Genomic DNA, 19,230 nt, shown 5'->3' with positions numbered 1-19,230 from the left:
GTCTGCTAAGAAAACTCCATGTTTCAATAATGAATATTGGACCCAGGGTATGTTTCAATAATGAATATTGGACCCAGGGTCTGCTAAGAAAACTCCATGTTTCAATAATGAATATTGGACCCAGTGATATTAAGGTGCATCAATAATTGTTTGAAAAGCAAATGTATGAAAAGAATATATCTGTGCCAGTACTTCCAGATCTTTCTTCCTTACTATTCCATTCTAGAGAAAGTACAGTAAAATTCTGGGAAGTATAATCCTCTGAATAAATACTGTATTAGAATGGCATCACTGTTAAAAAACATCAGTAAAAGTGAATACCTACCACATCACTATCATCATCATCATCATCATCTGGCATATCTTCATCTTCAGATTCATCATCATCTCTTCTGGACACTTGAGATAGAATCTCTTCACCCTGGTTCCAGAATCAAATTAAGATATTAATCTGTAATTCCTTGCATATGTAGGGCACTATCAAATAGTCACTGAAAGACATGTACGATTTAATTCCCCAAGTTTTACCTGAAATCCCATCACATCACCTTTTGAACTCAGAATGAATCTACTGCGAACGGTTTTATTCATTGGAATTTGCTACAGTTAACTAATCTTTGTCAGATTGATAAGTTTGTCCATGTCAGATCCATACTCTATCAAACTTAAACTATCAATTCTTTCATCTTACATCACACTTGTGATAGCATCCTTTAGAATGCACAGATCTAACATTACACACTTTGAATTCTGAATACTTTGTATGAATAAACTGCCGTGCCATTTTTGTTAAATATCTTGGTGTCTCTGATCACATTGTTAAAAGACAATTCATTACCTATTATTTACACTCTGGTAAAGCATCTGTTCAAATTAACAGTGTCAACGTTGCAAATATAGGATCCTTGAGTTAAGTACCTTTATGACAAGTTGCATGACAATCAGTTAAGTCAATTTTAAAAGTCACAAAATATTCTACAAAAGCTTCTCACAGCATTCAACAAAGCAGTACATTTTTGCCACAACTACAGACTAGAAACTTGAGATAATGGATGAAATAAAGTACCTGGTCAATATAAAATTTGATTGATAATAAATAATCACGCTGAAAGATGGGTACCTAAATTGCATGCATAATGAGGATTTTGCTTCAAACCAACACATGCAGCCAGTGCTCACAAGTGACAGTTGGCCGGTTTTCTCCGTAGTGGGAAAATACAGATTTTCGTTAAAGTGCTCCATAGATTTTCAAGTTGCTCGTTCTATGCGTTCCTAATAAGTGTTATCATAGTCTGGAGGGAAAAAAATTGACTTCCGTGGAGTAGTTTTTCGTGAATCCCCAATGTTATTTTGACCGCGGCCACTGCAAGGCCCTGTTAATGATTGCGTCATTTTCGTTAACAAGTCTTTGACGACCCTAATTGGGTATTTTTTCCAAGACCAGACCTGCATTACTTTGTGTCACAAATTTTTTTTGGTGTTCGAGGTCTAGTTACTGAAAATTCGCCAGCAAAACTTTGCTCTAAATCTGACTTCGCCATTCCCTATTCATACTTAGATGGCCGCCAGTGTACACACACGTATACACTGACCATGGCTGTACCACTTCAGTTACAGGTTACATGGGTATCTGTACGGAATGCCCCTCCATGTACAGTATCAGGCGTGTCTGTGCAGCGTCCAGTTAGTTATTATAGTAGTTATTATACAGCAAAACAACTTCAGGGTTTGCACGTCACTTTTAATCGACAAATAACCCTAACAATTTCAAAAGAAAGGTATACAAATCTTTAAACACGAGATAATAAATGGTAAACTTCATGAAAGCATTAACATCTTACTACCGGGTATCAAATACGTGGAGTTTGCTGAACACTGGGGTGAGGTCATCGCATAGTTACAAATGTTTTGTTTGTGTAACATAGTTCTACACTGTTCCCATTCATACAGAACATGGGAAAACCACTCATGAATATGTATACAGAGTTTGAATGGGGTTCACAGCCTTTAACCCTTGTTTCTTAGCCAATCAATCTACAGATGCGTATCCCCCTATGTTGACGACGTTGCTATGGACCAGGCCAGAAAGCTACGGGAAAATAAATGTCCGTTTCACTTACTTTATTGCTATAAAACCTCACAAACAAGGAACCTGGTGGTCCATTACTCTTCAAAAAGCTTATACATGATTTTTGTTTGTTTGAAAAGGAACGATTACGGATTAATAGAGCAAGAAATTTCAGGGGATCCGTACTCTGCGGTCGGCAGAGCGGTCATGATGCCAATGAAGGCCGCATCTCAAAGAGAGGCTCTCCCTATTATAATATCATTTGCATACCATGAATTTATGCAAATCTTGTACCCATGTTCTAGCGTGAATAGCCAAAGTCTATACAGCCCTCACTGCTACACACATTAGAAGATTGCTACTGCTACACACACTGGAAGAATGCTACATTGTTACACACAGTGGAAGATTGAACATTGTTACACACAGTGGAAGATTGCTACATACACATTAGAAAACTGCTACACACACATTAGAACACTGCTACACACACACTTGAAAACTGCTACACCCACAGTTGAAGATTACTACATTGCTACACACAGTAGAAGTCACTTGTTCTGAAGGAATGGAACCTACCTGTAAGTCTCGGTTCTTCAGGTTTCCTATCCAAAATGCATCATGACATTTATGCATTGCCAACATGGCTTTCACCCTGTACACAAAGACCTCCAGGCATTTCTTCAATGGAGGCACATGATTGGTTAGTGACACATCTTTCAACACCTGGAATTAACCGATAGAAGTAGTGGTGGGTGAGATGGACTGTAGAATGGTTTCTGTGAAACAGATTGTACAAGATTAGTAATTCACTTCAGGGTTCATTATCTACGAAGATAGTTAGGGTGAAAAACAGCATAATAATAATAATAAGTATGATTTGTATAGCGCCTGGTATCCACTATAATAAAGTGCTCACTGGCGCTGAACAATGAGTGGAAATCACATATACGCTTTCTGGAAAAGTAGTGTTTGAGTCTGGATTTGAAAATAGTGATACTGGGAGCAGTACGGACAGTGATTGGTAGCTGGTTCCATAGGATTGCAGCAGCATAACTGAAGGAGCGATCTCCATAGGACTTGAGTCTGGTTCTTGGTACTTTAAGTGTGAGGCCGTGACTTGAGCGCAGTGATCTGGGAGGACAGTTAATATTGACGAGTTCAGCAAGATATTGGGGGCAAGTCCATGGAGCGATTTGTATACGAGAAGTAATATTTTGTACTGTATTCTGTATTTTACTGGAAGCCAATGGAGGTGCATCAGGATAGGGTGATGTGATTTCGTTTCCTTGTCTGTGTGATGAGTCTAGCAGCTGAGTTCTGTGCTCTTTGCAGATGACAAATGTACGCTTGTGGCAGACCAAACAAGAGTGCGTTGGAATAGTCAAGTTGTGAGGAGATGGTGGAGTGGACAAGTTTTTTGCAGGCATCTTGTGATAAGTACTTCCTAATAAAGCTGATGCGACGTAGATGTGTGTAGATGTTCCTGCAAGTTCGAAGAATATGTTGCTTAAAATCGTGTGTTGAGTCAAATGTAAATCCAATGTTGCGAACTGTGGTTGATGGTTGAATTGTACTTGAACCAACTTGAATATTGTTAATGGTGGAGGGAGAGCGGTCAAATCGTGAACGAATGTGAAGTACTTCGGTTTTTCCATCATTAACTTGTAACTTGTTTTGTGTCATCCAGTTTTTGATGTCAACTAGGCAATCCTCAATGGTTGTAACTGCAGATGAAGTGTTTAGTCTAGAGAACGTTTGGTAGACTTGATTGTCGTCGGCATATTGGTGGAATTTGAGATCATGATGGCGAATAATTTGACCAAGAGGACCTATGTAGAGTGAGAATAACAGAGGACCGAGTACTGAGCCTTGTGGTACACCGAACTTTAAAAGACGTGGTGATGATGAGTGACCATTGATTGTGACTGATTGGAACCTGTGTGACAGATAGGATGAGAACCAGTCTAAGACTGTACCTTGCAAACCGAGATCAGACAGACGAGAGAGGAGAATACTATGATCAATTGTGTCAAATGCTGCAGATAGATCCAATAGAACAAGGATGACGTCATGTCCTTTATCAAGTGATAACATTATGTCGTTGTGAACTTTGATAAGTGCAGTCTTGGTGCTATGGAATTGGCGATACGCAGACTGAAGAGGTTCTAACAATGAGTTGTTGTTTACATAATTTGACAATCTATTTGCAACGATTTTCTAGATGATTTTGATAGAAAGGGCAGGTAAGAGATTGGTCTGTATTTTTTGAGGACTTCTGGATCTAACGATGACTTCTCTAATACAGGAGACACAACAGCGGATTTGAAAGCATCAGAGGCAGAGCCAGTTTGAAGTAAGAGGTTGATGATGTTACTAATGGTTGGTATCAGTGGGTCGATGACTTTTTTGAGGAGGTGAGTTTGAATCGGATCAAGACTACATGACTTAGATGGTGAAGCCATTATCACTTTCTTGATTTCGTCAGGTGTGGTAAATGCAAACGATGACAAAGTAGATGTGGATTGATTTGATGAAAGGCAGACAGGTGGTTGACTTGTAGGACACGAATCCAAGTTCATACGAATGGTCTCGATCTTCTCACTGAAGAATTGACTGAAATTGTCAACTAGTAATTTGGCAGAAGAAAACGTAGGTAGTTTAGGTGATTTACTCTTGATGAGGTTTGAAACAAGGCGAAACAGAGACTTCTGGTCATGGCAATTTTGCTCAATAAGTTCCCTATAATATGTGGCTTTAGCTTGACGTATTAACTTGTTAACTTTGTTGCACTGCTCACGGTATAGTTGACGATTAATTTCAATCTGGTTATTTCGCCATTTACGTTCAAGGGAACGACGATGCTTTTTGGCACAAAGAATCTCAACCGAATACCATTTGCAATCAGGACGCTGAGTTATGAAGCGACTTCGGAGGGGTGCATGCTTGTTAAATATATCTGTCAAGTAAGAGTTATAATTCACGACAGCAGTTTGTACGTCAGTTTGGGAACAGTGCATTGGAAGTTCAGCAATGTCGTCTTTGAATTTGTCAAGATCAATAGCTCCTGTATGACGATAAGAAATTTGGTTTGTACTAAGGCAGGCTTTTGCAGTGACAGATCAATTTGGATGGGGAAATGGTCAGAAAGGTGGAGTTTGTCAACAACAGCCGATCGGATGATAGAGTCAGTGTTTGCAAATATCAAGTCCAAGGTATGTCCACGGCGATGAGTAGGTTCATTCACAAATTGCGTGAGGTTGAACGATTCAGTGAGATCCATGAACTTCTGAGTCTTAGAGTCTGAACTGTCTTCGAAGTGAAAGTTAAAGTCACCAAGTATGACAAGTTTGCCTGCGTATGATGCATTTGATTCGAGAAGAGATCCAAATTCATTGTGGAATTGATTGACTGTAAATTTATTCTTGGTGTTAGGAGGTGGGCGGTAAATGATTATGATCTTGGTAGAAACACCATTGCTGCACAGAGTAGTTTCCACAGCCTCAAAACATCTGGCTTGTGATATAGGTTTCCATGATGTAATCTTAATGTTTGACTTATAGATAAGAGCGATGCCGCCACCTGTAGATGTAACACGGGGGCAGTGTCTGAAAGTATAGCTGTGTGGTGTTACCTCACTGATGATAGGTTCATCACCTGAGTCTTTTAACCATGATTCAGTAATAGCGAGTGCTGAGCATGGACCTTTGAGTTTGATACCTGCATTGATTCTCATTTGGTTGGGGCTAGGATTTGAAATATTTTTGCAAGGGTCATTGTCTGCATGAATCAAAAATACAGACTGTTGTGAAAGATGGCTGCAGCATTCTGTTGTAATATTGGGAATTTAAAGGGAAAGTTCACCGAGGCTAATTTTTTCATGTGTGCTAGCTTTGGGGTCACTTATTCCAAAAAAGCCATTTTCGCTGTTAATAACTTGTGCCATTAAAAACAGATAAAAACAGTGGCATGGCAGAAGTAGCAGTGTAGGGCTTCATCAACTTAATGCTGGCACCATTTCACAAGTGGTATAGCCACAAACTGATGAGGTCAAATCGCCATATACAATACACAGTGCCATAATTACAAGGCGTCTTTGTTTCGTGTACAGTGATTTGACATCATCAGTTTGTGGCTATACCACTCGTAAAATGGTGCCTTAACGCTTTATGAATCATGGGAAAAAGCACCAAGCTTGACACTTTCATCACATGATATGGCAGGGACCATGTTCTGATGGGTATGGCACTGTCCAGTCACTCACGTTCACACCAGGCTGTGCATATTTGCATAACGTATGCAAATACATACAGACTGATGTGAACGTGAACTGACAATGCCATACCTGTTGAAAATTGTCCCTGTCATATCACATGATGAAACTAAACCCAGCAGATATCCCCAAATACCAGTCCATAAACTCTGCACTCAATTATCTTTTCATGAAAGGGCATTGAGTTACAACATGCAAAACATCAACAAAGCCGGTCACATACAAAGTTGTTCTGTTAAGTGTTCACTGTGATGTGGTACCGTGAAAACCATATCAATTCGACCACTCTATTAATTTGATGACCCTATTTTTTTCAAAAAATGTAATTTCATTTTACACTTATCAGTTTGACCACCAATGGAAATAGGGACTTTAACAATCCCTAAAAATTTGACCAACCAATCATGACAAACTGTTTTGAACATTTTATTTTCGATAAAATACACAGAATAATACAATGTACAGCACAGAATGTCGAAGTAGGGACTTCAGGAAAGTCACCTTTATATATTTCAATCATCCAAGATAGTAAGCATATCACTTATGAACTGTCAAAAAAAGTTCAAATCCCTAATATTATATAGGGCTCAGCTAGGGGTTAAAGGCGGAGCCTCCCTTTAAAAGGACGACAGTTATGGCGGCGTTCATTGTGTAAGTGGACACCAAACAGGCAACACGCGGGCACACGCTCCAGAAAATGCCACTTTTTAGTTTTCCCCGGCCGCAAAAACACAGACAGACTGCCCAGCGGTCAGCGCGAAGTTGCTGCCGATCGAACTCTGTGGTTATATTCAAAGTCTAAAGCGACTGGAAGACAATTTTTTAGGAAATTAAAGCGTTTGTGGTGGGGAATCCATGACCGTTGGCGATTTGAACCGACCGTCAATCAAAAGCTTGCATAAACTCTGTTTGCAGGATTAGCAAAATGTGACAAAAGGTTGAGATCAGTTTGTGTAATCAATGTTATAGAAATCAAACATCGTACTGGCCAAGCGTTTGACTGGGAGGAGAACTCCACTAATGCGAGAACCTGGGATTGAAAAGTGCAGCTTTAAGATTGGCAATGTTATTTGTATTGATTCATGATAAAACAGAATTAATTGTTACTTCATATACGTTTGTGTGACAACTATGCCCAGTTTCCCTCTGATGAAAGCAGTTCACGTAAGTACACGACGTCAAACCCTGCGGCAGTGCAGGTATAGATTTTCTGTAATGTGTAAAAATGTTAGACAAAAATTGGCAATTTTTACCATGATAACAGCCTAAGCCTATTGTGTTAAACAAGGGACGTATTATGCCATCGTTACCATTGCAATGGTAACCGCACTGCCCACCTTCCACTTGCAAGCTGAAAACTAGAACGTTCCGTCTAAAAACTGGCAATTTTTGAATCTAGTTATTGACACGGGCGGCGCTTTCGTAAAATTCAATCCCAGCATTCTTTGCGTATGCCCCCGTTCATATGCACGACAGTTTTCTCCAATTTTTTATTTTTATGCGTGATATTAACGATATTTTGTATCAGCGACAAGGTGGATAATAACACTAACTGGCTATCAAATGATATATTTTATAAATGGCATGTTATAAAATAATAATTTGCACAAGTACTCAAAAAAACATGGCAGCGCCCATGAAGGTAGGGTACACTTCCGGTTAGTCGCATAGTATATTATGAATATGCACATGCGTAGTCAGTAAGCCGCTGGTGCGATTAATAATTCGACCACTAAAATTATTTTGGCTTTGTTAATTTTCTAATAATTCTACAATTTAAAATCGTAATTATTTTTTTCTGGTCAAATTGATAGGGTTTTTATGGTATTATGCAAATTGAGCTTAATTTGCCATTGACTGTCATTTTGCCATATGTCTGCAAGGTGAGTAATCAACATTCTTTGAAATGTTGTTGGAATTAGAAAGAGACAGCACAACAGTTATCAGGGCTATCATTACACTGGTAAAGTGGTTGTCTTAGCAACATGAGTGATCAACTGAATGGTGAAAATGAAATCATTGAGCAAACCTTTGCTATGATAAAAGTTACCGCTACCTCATACTAACCTTTGTGTGGCTACACATATGTTGTAATGTGCGTGTGCTTTGTTGTAAATTCTTCAATAAACCCTGAACATCTTCTCTGTGATGTCTGAAGATATTGTCCAACATTGGCATACACTGTCGTACAAATATCTCCACAAACATGCGGCCATACTGTGAAAAAAAATTGCAAAACTATTTTAAAAAGATCATTAGCGGCTGTAAAGTGTTGAATTATTTAACAATGTTTCGTAGCAATGTATCTGGGACATGTTGTAAATAATTGCATTGTTGAAGACTACTTGAACTTTTTCCTCAGCTTAAAAAATGCAGATCAGCCCCTCTTAAATGCCCCTCCTATGACTGAATGGATTCTTCCCTCACTGGCACTGAATACCATTGGTTTTTCTGAAACATAGGAATACAAAGCGAGATTTCATCCCGCCAGACTCCATTTTGGGAGTTATTTGTTGCACTATTTACAGTTCATCTCACATTTTAATCCTCTTTCTCCCAAGTTGCAGTCATTTCTAGGTTTGCCTATGGAGTCTGGTAGAAAGAGGATTAAAAATATTACACTAGTTACGTGAGATACAAACTCAGCTTCTTTTGGTGTCGTATTGTTGCATGCTGATTGTTTTATGCAAACTAAACAACAAGAAAAGTTGAAATAGTGTAAAAGTTTCTGTCACATAGAGAGTTACTGAGGGGCAAACTTTGATGCTGTTAAAACTGAAATAGAAATTATAACTTACAATTAATTTTACTATCTAATATTTTTATAAGTTTATCATGTGTATTTTGTTTTGCTTTGTTGGGACTCCAGCTAGTGAATCACAAGTGCCATCCACAATATTATTCAATGTCAGTAGTAGGACTGTCATCACATATTCAATGTCAGTAGTAGGACTGACATCACATATTCAATGTCAGTAGTAGGATTGTCATCACATATTCAATGTCAGTAGTAGGACTGTCATCACAATTCAATGTCATAGTAGGACTGTCATCACATATTCAATGTCAGTAGTAGGACTGTCATCACATATTCAATGTCAGTAGTAGGACTGTCATCACATATTCAATGTCAGTAGTAGGACTGTCATCACATATTCAATGTCAGTAGTAGGACTGTCATCACATATTCAATGTCAGTAGTAGGACTGTCATCACATATTCAATGTCAGTAGTAGGATTGTCATCACATATTCAATGTCAGTAGTAGGATTGTCATCACATATTCAATGTCAGTAGTAGGATTGTCATCACATATTCAATGTCAGTAGTAGGACTGTCATCACATATTCAATGTCAGTAGTAGGACTGTCATCACATATTCAATGTCAGTAGTAGGACTGTCATCACATATTCAATGTCAGTAGTAGGACTGTCATCACATATTCAATGTCAGTAGTAGGACTGTCATCACATATTCGATGTCAGTAGTAGGATTGTCATCACATATTCAATATCAGTAGTAGGATTGTCATCACATATTCAATGTCAGTAGTCGGATTGTCATCACATATTCAATGTCAGTAGTAGTCGGATTGTCATCACATATTCAATGTCAGTAGTAGGATTGTCATCACATATTCAATGTCAGTAGTAGGATTGTCATCACATATTCAATGTCAGTAGTAGGATTGTCATCACATATTCAATGTCAGTAGTAGGACTGTCATCACAATTCAATGTCAGTAGTAGGACTGTCATCACATTCAATGTCAGTAGTAGGACTGTCATCACAATTCAATGTCAGTAGTAGGATTGTCATCACATATTCAATATCAGTAGTAGGATTGTCATCACATATTCAATGTCAGTAGTAGGATGTCATCACATATTCAATGTCAGTAGTAGGACTGTCATCACATATTCAATGTCAGTAGTAGGACTGTCATCACATATTCAATGTCAGTAGTAGGACTGTCATCACATATTCAATGTCAGTAGTAGGACTGTCATCACATATTCAATGTCAGTAGTAGGACTGTCATCACATATACGATGTCAGTAGTAGGATTGTCATCACATATTCAAATATCAGTAGTAGGATTGTCATCACATATTCAATGTCAGTAGTCGGATTGTCATCACATATTCAATGTCAGTAGTAGTCGGATTGTCATCACATATTCAATGTCAGTAGTAGGATTGTCATCACATATTCAATGTCAGTAGTAGGACTGTCATCACATATTCAATGTCAGTAGTAGGACTGTCATCACATATTCAATGTCAGTAGTAGGACTGTCATCACATATTCAATGTCAGTAGTAGGATTGTCATCACATATTCAATATCAGTAGTAGGACTGTCATCACATATTCAATGTCAGTAGTAGGATTGTCATCGCATATTCAATGTCAGTAGTAGGATTGTCATCGCATATTCAATGTCAGTAGTAGGACTGTCATCACATATTCAATGTCAGTAGTAGGACTGTCATCACATATTCAATGTCAGTAGTAGGACTGTCATCACATATTCGATGTCAGTAGTAGGATTGCCATCACATATTCAATATCAGTAGTAGGATTGTCATCACATATCAATATCAGTAGTAGGATTGTCATCACATATTCAATGTCAGTAGTAGTCGGATTGTCATCACATATTCAATGTCAGTAGTAGGACTGTCATCACATATTCAATGTCAGTAGTAGGATTGTCATCACATATTCAATGTCAGTAGTAGGATTGTCATCACATATTCAATGTCAGTAGTAGGATTGTCATCACATATTCAATGTCAGTAGTAGGACTGTCATCACAATTCAATGTCAGTAGTAGGACTGTCATCACATATTCAATGTCAGTAGTAGGATTGTCATCACATATTCAATGTCAGTAGTAGGACTGTCATCACAATTCAATGTCAGTAGTAGGACTGTCATCACATATTCAATGTCAGTAGTAGGACTGTCATCACATTCAATGTCAGTAGTAGGACTGTCATCACAATTCAATGTCAGTAGTAGGATTGTCATCACATATTCATATCATAGTAGGATTGTCATCACATATTCAATGTCAGTAGTAGGATTGTCATCACATATTCAATGTCGTAGTAGGACTGTCATCACATATTCAATGTCAGTAGTAGGACTGTCATCACATATTCAATGTCAGTAGTAGGACTGTCATCACATATTCAATGTCAGTAGTAGGACTGTCATCACATATTCAATGTCAGTAGTAGGACTGTCATCACATATTCGATGTCAGTAGTAGGATTGTCATCACATATTCAATATCAGTAGTAGGATTGTCATCACATATTCAATGTCAGTAGTCGGATTGTCATCACATATTCAATGTCAGTAGTAGTCGGATTGTCATCACATATTCAATGTCAGTAGTAGGATTGTCATCACATATTCAATGTCAGTAGTAGGACTGTCATCACATATTCAATGTCAGTAGTAGGACTGTCATCACATATTCAATGTCAGTAGTAGGACTGTCATCACATATTCAATGTCAGTAGTAGGACTGTCATCACATATTCAATATCAGTAGTAGGACTGTCATCACATATTCAATGTCAGTAGTAGGATTGTCATCGCATATTCAATGTCAGTAGTAGAATTGTCATCACATATTCAATGTCAGTAGTAGGACTGTCATCACATATTCAATATCAGTAGTAGAATTGTCATCACATATTCAATATCAGTAGTAGGACTATCATCACATATTCAATGTCAGTAGTAGGACTGTCATCACATATTCAATGTCAGTAGTAGGATTGTCATCACATATTTAATATCAGTAGTAGGACTGTCATCACAGATCTAATGTCAGTAGTAGGACTGTCATCACATATTCAATGTCAGTAGTAGGACTGTCATCACATATTCAATGTCAGTAGTAGGACTGTCATCACATATTCAACGTCAGTAGTAGGATTGTCATCACATATTCAATATCAGTAGTAGGACTGTCATCACATATTCAATGTCAGTAGTAGGATTGTCATCGCATATTCAATGTCAGTAGTAGGATTGTCATCACATATTCAATGTCAGTAGTAGGACTGTCATCACATATTCAATATCAGTAGTAGAATTGTCATCACATATCAATATCAGTAGTAGGACTATCATCACATACCTAATGTCAGTAGTAGGATTGTCATCGCATATTCAATGTCAGTAGTAGGATTGTCATCACATATTCAATGTCAGTAGTAGGACTGTCATCACATATTCAATATCAGTAGTAGGATTGTCATCACATATTCAATGTCAGTAGTAGGACTGTCATCACATATTCAATGTCAGTAGTAGGACTGTCATCACATATTCAATGTCAGTAGTAGGATTGTCATCACATATTCAATATCAGTAGTAGGATTGTCATCACATATTCAATATCAGTAGTAGGACTGTCATCACATATTCAATGTCAGTAGTAGGATTGTCATTCAATATCAGTAGTAGGATTGTCATCACATATTCTATGTCAGTAGTAGGATTGTCATCACATATTCAATGTCAGTAGTAGGACTGTCATCATATATTCAATATCAGTAGTAGGATTGTCATCACATATTCAATATCAATAGTAGGATTGTCATCACATATTCAATGTCAGTAGTAGGACTGTCATATATTCAATGTCAGTAGTAGGATTGTCATCACATATTCAATGTCAGTAGTAGGATTGTCATCACATATTCAATGTCAGTAGTAGGATTGTCATCACATATTCAATGTCAGTAGTAGGATTGTCATCACATATTCAATGTCAGTAGTAGGATTGTCATCACATATTCAATGTCAGTAGTAGGATTGTCATCACATATCCCATGTCAGTAGTAGGACTGTCATCACATATTCAATGTCAGTAGTAGGACTGTCATCACATATTCAATGTCAGTAGTAGGATTGTCATCACATATTCAATGTCAGTAGTAGGACTGTCATCACATATTCAATGTCAGTAGTAGGACTGTCATCACATATTCAATGTCAGTAGTAGGATTGTCATCACATATTCAATGTCAGTAGTAGGATTGTCATCACATATTGAATGTCAGTAGTAGGATTGTCATCACATATTCAATGTCAGTAGTAGGATTGTCATCACATATTGAATATCAGTAGTAGGATTGTCATCACATATTCAATGTCAGTAGTAGGACTGTCATCACATATTCAATATCAGTAGTAGGATTGTCATCATATATTCAATATCAGTAGTAGGATTGTCATCACATATTCAATATCAGTAGTAGGATTGTCATCACATATTCAATGTCAGTAGTAGGACTGTCATCACATATTCAATGTCAGTAGTAGATTGTCATCACATATTCAATGTCAGTAGTAGGATTGTCATCACATATTCAATGTCAGTAGTAGGACTGTCATCACATATTCAATGTCAGTAGTAGGATTGTCATCACATATTCAATGTCAGTAGTAGGATTGTCATCACATATTCAATGTCAGTAGATGGACTGTCATCACATATTCAATGTCAGTAGTAGGACTGTCATCACATATTCAATGTCAGTAGTAGGAATTTCATCACATATTCAATGTCAGTAGTAGGACTGTCATCACATTTTCGATGTCAGTAGTAGGATTGTCATCACATTTTCGATGTCAGTAGTAGGATTGTCATCACATATTCAATGACAGAAGTAGGATTGTCATCACATATTCAATGTCAGTAGTAGGACTGTCATCACATATTCAATGTCAGTAGTAGGACTGTCATCACATATTCAATGTCAGTAGTAGGATTGTCATCACATATTCAATGTCAGTAGTAGGACTGTCATCACATATTCAATGTCAGTAGTAGGACTGTCATCACATATTCAATGTCAGTAGTAGGACTGTCATCACATATTCAATGTCAGTAGTAGGACTGTCATCACATTTTCGATGTCAGTAGTAGGATTGTCATCACATTTTCGATGTCAGTAGTAGGATTGTCATCACATATTCAATGACAGAAGTAGGATTGTCATCACATATTCAATGTCAGTAGTAGGACTGTCATCACATATTCAATGTCAGTAGTTGGACTGTCATCATATATTCAATGTCAGTAGTAGGATTGTCATCACATATTCAATGTCAGTAGTAGGATTGTCATCACATATTCAATGTCAGTAGTAGGATTGTCATCACATATTCAATGTCAGTAGTAGGATTGTCATCACATATTCAATGTCAGTAGTAGGACTGTCATCACATATTCAATATCAGTAGTAGGATTGTCATCACATATTCAATATCAGTAGTAGGATTGTCATCACATATTCAATGTCAGTAGTAGGATTGTCATCACATATTCAATGTCAGTAGTAGGACTGTCATCACATATTCAATGTCAGTAGTAGGATTGTCATCACATATTCAATGTCAGTAGTAGGATTGTCATCACATATTCAATGTCAGTAGTAGGATTGTCATCACACATTCAATGTCAGTAGTAGGATTGTCATCACATATTCAATGTCAGTAGTAGGATTGTCATCACATATTCAATGTCAGTAGTAGGACTGTCATCACATATTCAATGTCAGTAGTAGGACTGTCATCACATATTCAATGTCAGTAGTAGGATTGTCATCACATATTCAATGTCAGTAGTAGACTGTCATCACATTTTCGATGTCGTAGTAGGATTGTCATCACATTTTCGATGTCAGTAGTAGGACTGTCATCACATATTCAATGTCAGTAGTGGGATTGTCATCAGATATTGAATGTCAGTAGTAGGATTGTCATCACATATGCAATGTCAGTAGTAGGATTGTCATCACATATTCAACTTTCAAAAAGGCAGTGGTCATCAAGTTTTAAAGGTTACCATTTTGACCAAGGTCATCAACCCTAAGAAAGATACAGGGGTCTATAGCCAAGTTGAGTTTGCATATACGGTAATGCTTTTGACACTCACATGACCTCCGAAACCTCCAACGCTCTAGATGTTAAACCATAAGTCGCAATTTCATGACATTTTACGGGCTAATTATTTGAATAAATAAATTTTTACACAAGGAAGTTTATAAAATTTCATTCTGCATGTCCCATGAAGTTTTAGAATGACATATAAATTTAGAAGTGATGAGACAGCTGTCACACATTTCTGAAGAGCTGGGTGCAACACAGTACTACGGTGATAAAGGTGCGTCTCTTACCTTAAGAATGGAAGCCAGATTTACTCTCCCATCAAAGACCTTGATGAGGCTGACAAGAACATACAGGATTTTAATGGCCAAGTCCCATCGAATCAACCTTTGAACCTTGACCTGGTCAGAATCAGATGATTTCATGATGGGGAACTTCTTAACCACATCAACCAATTCAATCAACATCAGTCGATAGAAACTTGGAAAGGAATTCCTGATAAGTGAAATGACAAAGTTAAATTACCATTAATTATATTGAACAGACAAGGAGCTCCAATCATCAAAAAAAGTTTGATTGAAAGAAATATTTTGCCCTGTAAGTGAAGTTTGTTCCATGTACTCTGGAGCTAAAGGATGAGCGATGGCTTGGCTTATGTAACTAATGATGCTCATGTATGGTTAATGTAACATCTCGTAATTTCACTCTCTTTAATTATATTCTTTCAGTTCACTTTCTCATCTGTCAAAAAAGCTGACATCATCTGTAGTGTGATCAATTTACACTAGATTTCAATAGAAATATCAATCAATGTCACTACCATCAGAAATTAGGCCACGTTTTTCTAAGCTCATGCTGGCTTTGTTCACGAATGTAACATTTGAAGATAACAATGCATTTAGAAAGCAGAGGAAGGTAGTTAAGAAATGTATACAATTGCCCATATTTGGTCAAAGTGTGCATGGGCCTGATCCAGCAAATTATAACACAAATATGAGGGTGTTTTTATCCATCATGTTAAAAAGGAACATGGCTCGAACTGTATCATAATCTCTATTTTTGAATGATTTGCAACCTATGTCTCATAAATGAACCAAGATAAATGCCAATATAAAATAAACAAAGGATAATATGGTTCAGACCATGAATATAGCTGCTGTCATGAAAGTACCAACCTTGTAAGTGTAGGGTAAGTTTCAGAGCATCCAGTTTGATCAGCATTGATGAGCTGTGTCACACCAACTGTAGCTAGGTTTTCAATGGCAGCTAGTGTATCAGCTGAATAAGACACGTACATCCTGGTAACACAGTTATCAAAAATAAACATCAAATAAAATTATTACAACAATCATAACAGGAAACGAAATCTAAAACAATTCTTTAGACAACAACTTTGATGTTTGAAAGTTCGGTGAATGATAAAGCTGACAAGATTTATAATGTAATATTTAAATTTGTGATGTCAATTCAAACTGATAGAAAATTTTCCATCAAACATGATGTTTCATTGTTGTAATGAACACAGTCCTTTTATCAAACTGAAATGGACAGACCTTTCATCCAGACTTGTCTAAATGTTCACTCAAAACTGAACACTAGTACCTTTCATTGCTATCTATAAACATATTTAAATTCTATTTTCCTGGGGCTTATGTTCATAAATTTTAATAAATGTAATGATGCTGCAATTAAAAGACACATGACTGATGCTGCTATTTTCTCATACAATGAGTGGATTTTTCTGATTTCATAGTGATAACTCACTTGATCAAAAGTTGGAGATGTTCATTGAACTTTGACCCCTTCTCTTTCTGACCATCCAATGAAAACCATTCACGTTTCAACAGTGATTCAGACAGAGTGGCTATAGAAAATAAGAAAGTAACAATGTATGTTAATGCACAGGGACTGTGAGTAGCCTATGAGGTAATAATGATAATGGTGATACATTATAGTTGGTAAGAAACAATGCATTCTCTGAAAATTACAGCTATTTACATGTAATAAACATAGCTATTAACCCTGTTGCCATTTTTAAATATGTTATAAATTATATATTGAAATATTAGCTGTCATAGTTACATATCAACATACCCAGTTTTTCAGTGAAGTCATCTTGTCCATTTCTTTCATTCAATGCACTGAGTAATTTCATGAGTGTAACCGCACTCTTGATGTGGGTCACAGAAGATGAAAAATTCTCCAGATACTGGAAAGATTGCCTGAAATCAGAATAGCAGATTATTTGGCACTGATTCTGGTTTGGTTCAACATGCTGAGTTTAATTCACTAGTTGGTTTGTTTCAATAAATACACAATAATTTCAAGCTTTGTACATCAGATAGAAATACGTCTAATGTCAAATTTGATCAGAGAGAAAAAAAGAAAGAAAAAGGAAAAATTCTCTGTGAAAGAAAGACATCATACCAAATGCTTTGCAATGATGAAATAGAACTGTATTTCCATCTGTATCTGACACAGGTTTGTTGTAACTGTGATATAAGATAATCTATCACTCACACAAAATGTGTTTCTGCTCACAATTAAAATAACGTTGATGAGTGTATACATTAATTTTACAAGCGTATATTGTGAAAAAATTCCCTCAAAACAATCATGATGTTGTAAATGCATTATTGGAGATATGTAAGGGGGACCTCGACAATACAAGTATAAAACATTTCACTGAATGAATGGAATGATAAATACATACTTTAGAAGTTCATGAATCGTGACTTGTGTTGTTCCAGTAGCTTTAATACGTGATGTTAAAATACTCAGAGCATTTTTCAGCAAAGATCTGTTCTCACTCATGACAAAACCACACCTGTGAATAAATAAAGAATTGCAATCAGGTATATCATGAAAAACAAAGTTAAAAAAGCTAACAGAATCATTTTTTCAGATACATATTATGAGGTTATTACGAAAATACCGCAAAGGATGCACGAGGACATTGGCGCAGCGTATCGCCCGACGCGAAGCGGAGGGCAATGCACAGCGCCAATGTCCGAGTGCATCCTTTGCGGTATTTTCGTAATAACCTTATTATTATACATCTTACATTCCTGACTTGGGCATCAAATTGTCAGAGTAGTGACCGTTTTCGTGCAATGTCAACATTTTTTCTTCCGATTTTACCGCGCCAGTGTGGAACGCTATCTCTGACGCGCTTCTGCAAACTTTGGAGTGTGTGCACTACACACATACGTATGTACAGAGCGCGCGCAAGACTTGTTCTGGCACTCGTCCAAGGGGTCCCTTGAAACCGTTCTACAGTGAACGCGCAGATACAGCCACAGGGGATGGGGCGCCTTGAAACCGTACGTGTTACGGAACGCCCACGGCTTTTTTAGCGCACGCAAAATTCTATTGTTCTCGATGGTAGATGTATAATAATAAAGTTTACCACACTCAAGGGTAGCTGATGTGAATATACGAGTTTTCAAACTCACAACATACAGCATCCAGTCACCTAACACTAGTAACAGACAAGCAAAAGACAGAACCACTCAGCCAAATCCCGACTTTCAAAAAAGAGTGATTCAATAACCGAACTAAGTTGTTACCTTTTTCTCACTAAAACACTATGAGCAATCACGCTTGCTATCACACATCACTCACAAACTTTATCAAAGCAATGAATACATCTCTTAAACTGGGTGAAAGATAGAAATCTTCAAATATTTGGGCTCTGATTAGCGGTATACTGTAATTACACCATTGCATCAAATCATCAACACACAGAATACTGTGTCCTTCTTGTTATAATGAATCAGAAAACTTGTTTTTTTATAAATGAGATGATTAAATGTTCATCCATTTGGGTACGGAATGGGTCAAGACTTAGGAGGTCAAATACAGTTGATAATAGACTGTCAAAAACACTTCATTTCACTTTACCAATAGAATAGACTGTCAAATGAAGTCCATGTAACTTTTTACTTTTCTAAGAGAGTAGACTGTCA

General features: G+C 37.1%; 1 protein-coding gene across 3 annotated transcripts in view; it reads right to left on the bottom strand.

The window, feature by feature from the left end:
* The window catches only part of LOC139134573 (Fanconi anemia group D2 protein-like), a 56,888-nt gene that overhangs the window by 1,635 nt on the left and 36,023 nt on the right, over nucleotides 1-19,230 (bottom strand). For all 3 annotated transcript variants that reach the window (XM_070701471.1, XM_070701470.1, XM_070701473.1), the window contains exons 30-37: nucleotides 17,976-18,089; nucleotides 17,357-17,484; nucleotides 17,027-17,126; nucleotides 16,438-16,560; nucleotides 15,553-15,757; nucleotides 8,409-8,558; nucleotides 2,648-2,794; nucleotides 326-421 (exon numbers count right to left, since the gene is read on the bottom strand). In XM_070701471.1, coding sequence (XP_070557572.1) covers nucleotides 326-421; nucleotides 2,648-2,794; nucleotides 8,409-8,558; nucleotides 15,553-15,757; nucleotides 16,438-16,560; nucleotides 17,027-17,126; nucleotides 17,357-17,484; nucleotides 17,976-18,089 — 1,063 coding nt within the window. The remainder of the gene's footprint in view (nucleotides 1-325; nucleotides 422-2,647; nucleotides 2,795-8,408; nucleotides 8,559-15,552; nucleotides 15,758-16,437; nucleotides 16,561-17,026; nucleotides 17,127-17,356; nucleotides 17,485-17,975; nucleotides 18,090-19,230) is intronic.

The sequence above is a fragment of the Ptychodera flava genome, chromosome 6, assembly GCF_041260155.1.
Source record: "Ptychodera flava strain L36383 chromosome 6, AS_Pfla_20210202, whole genome shotgun sequence".
Taxonomy (NCBI): domain Eukaryota; kingdom Metazoa; phylum Hemichordata; class Enteropneusta; family Ptychoderidae; genus Ptychodera; species Ptychodera flava.
This window is presented reverse-complemented; position numbering and strand designations above follow the sequence as displayed.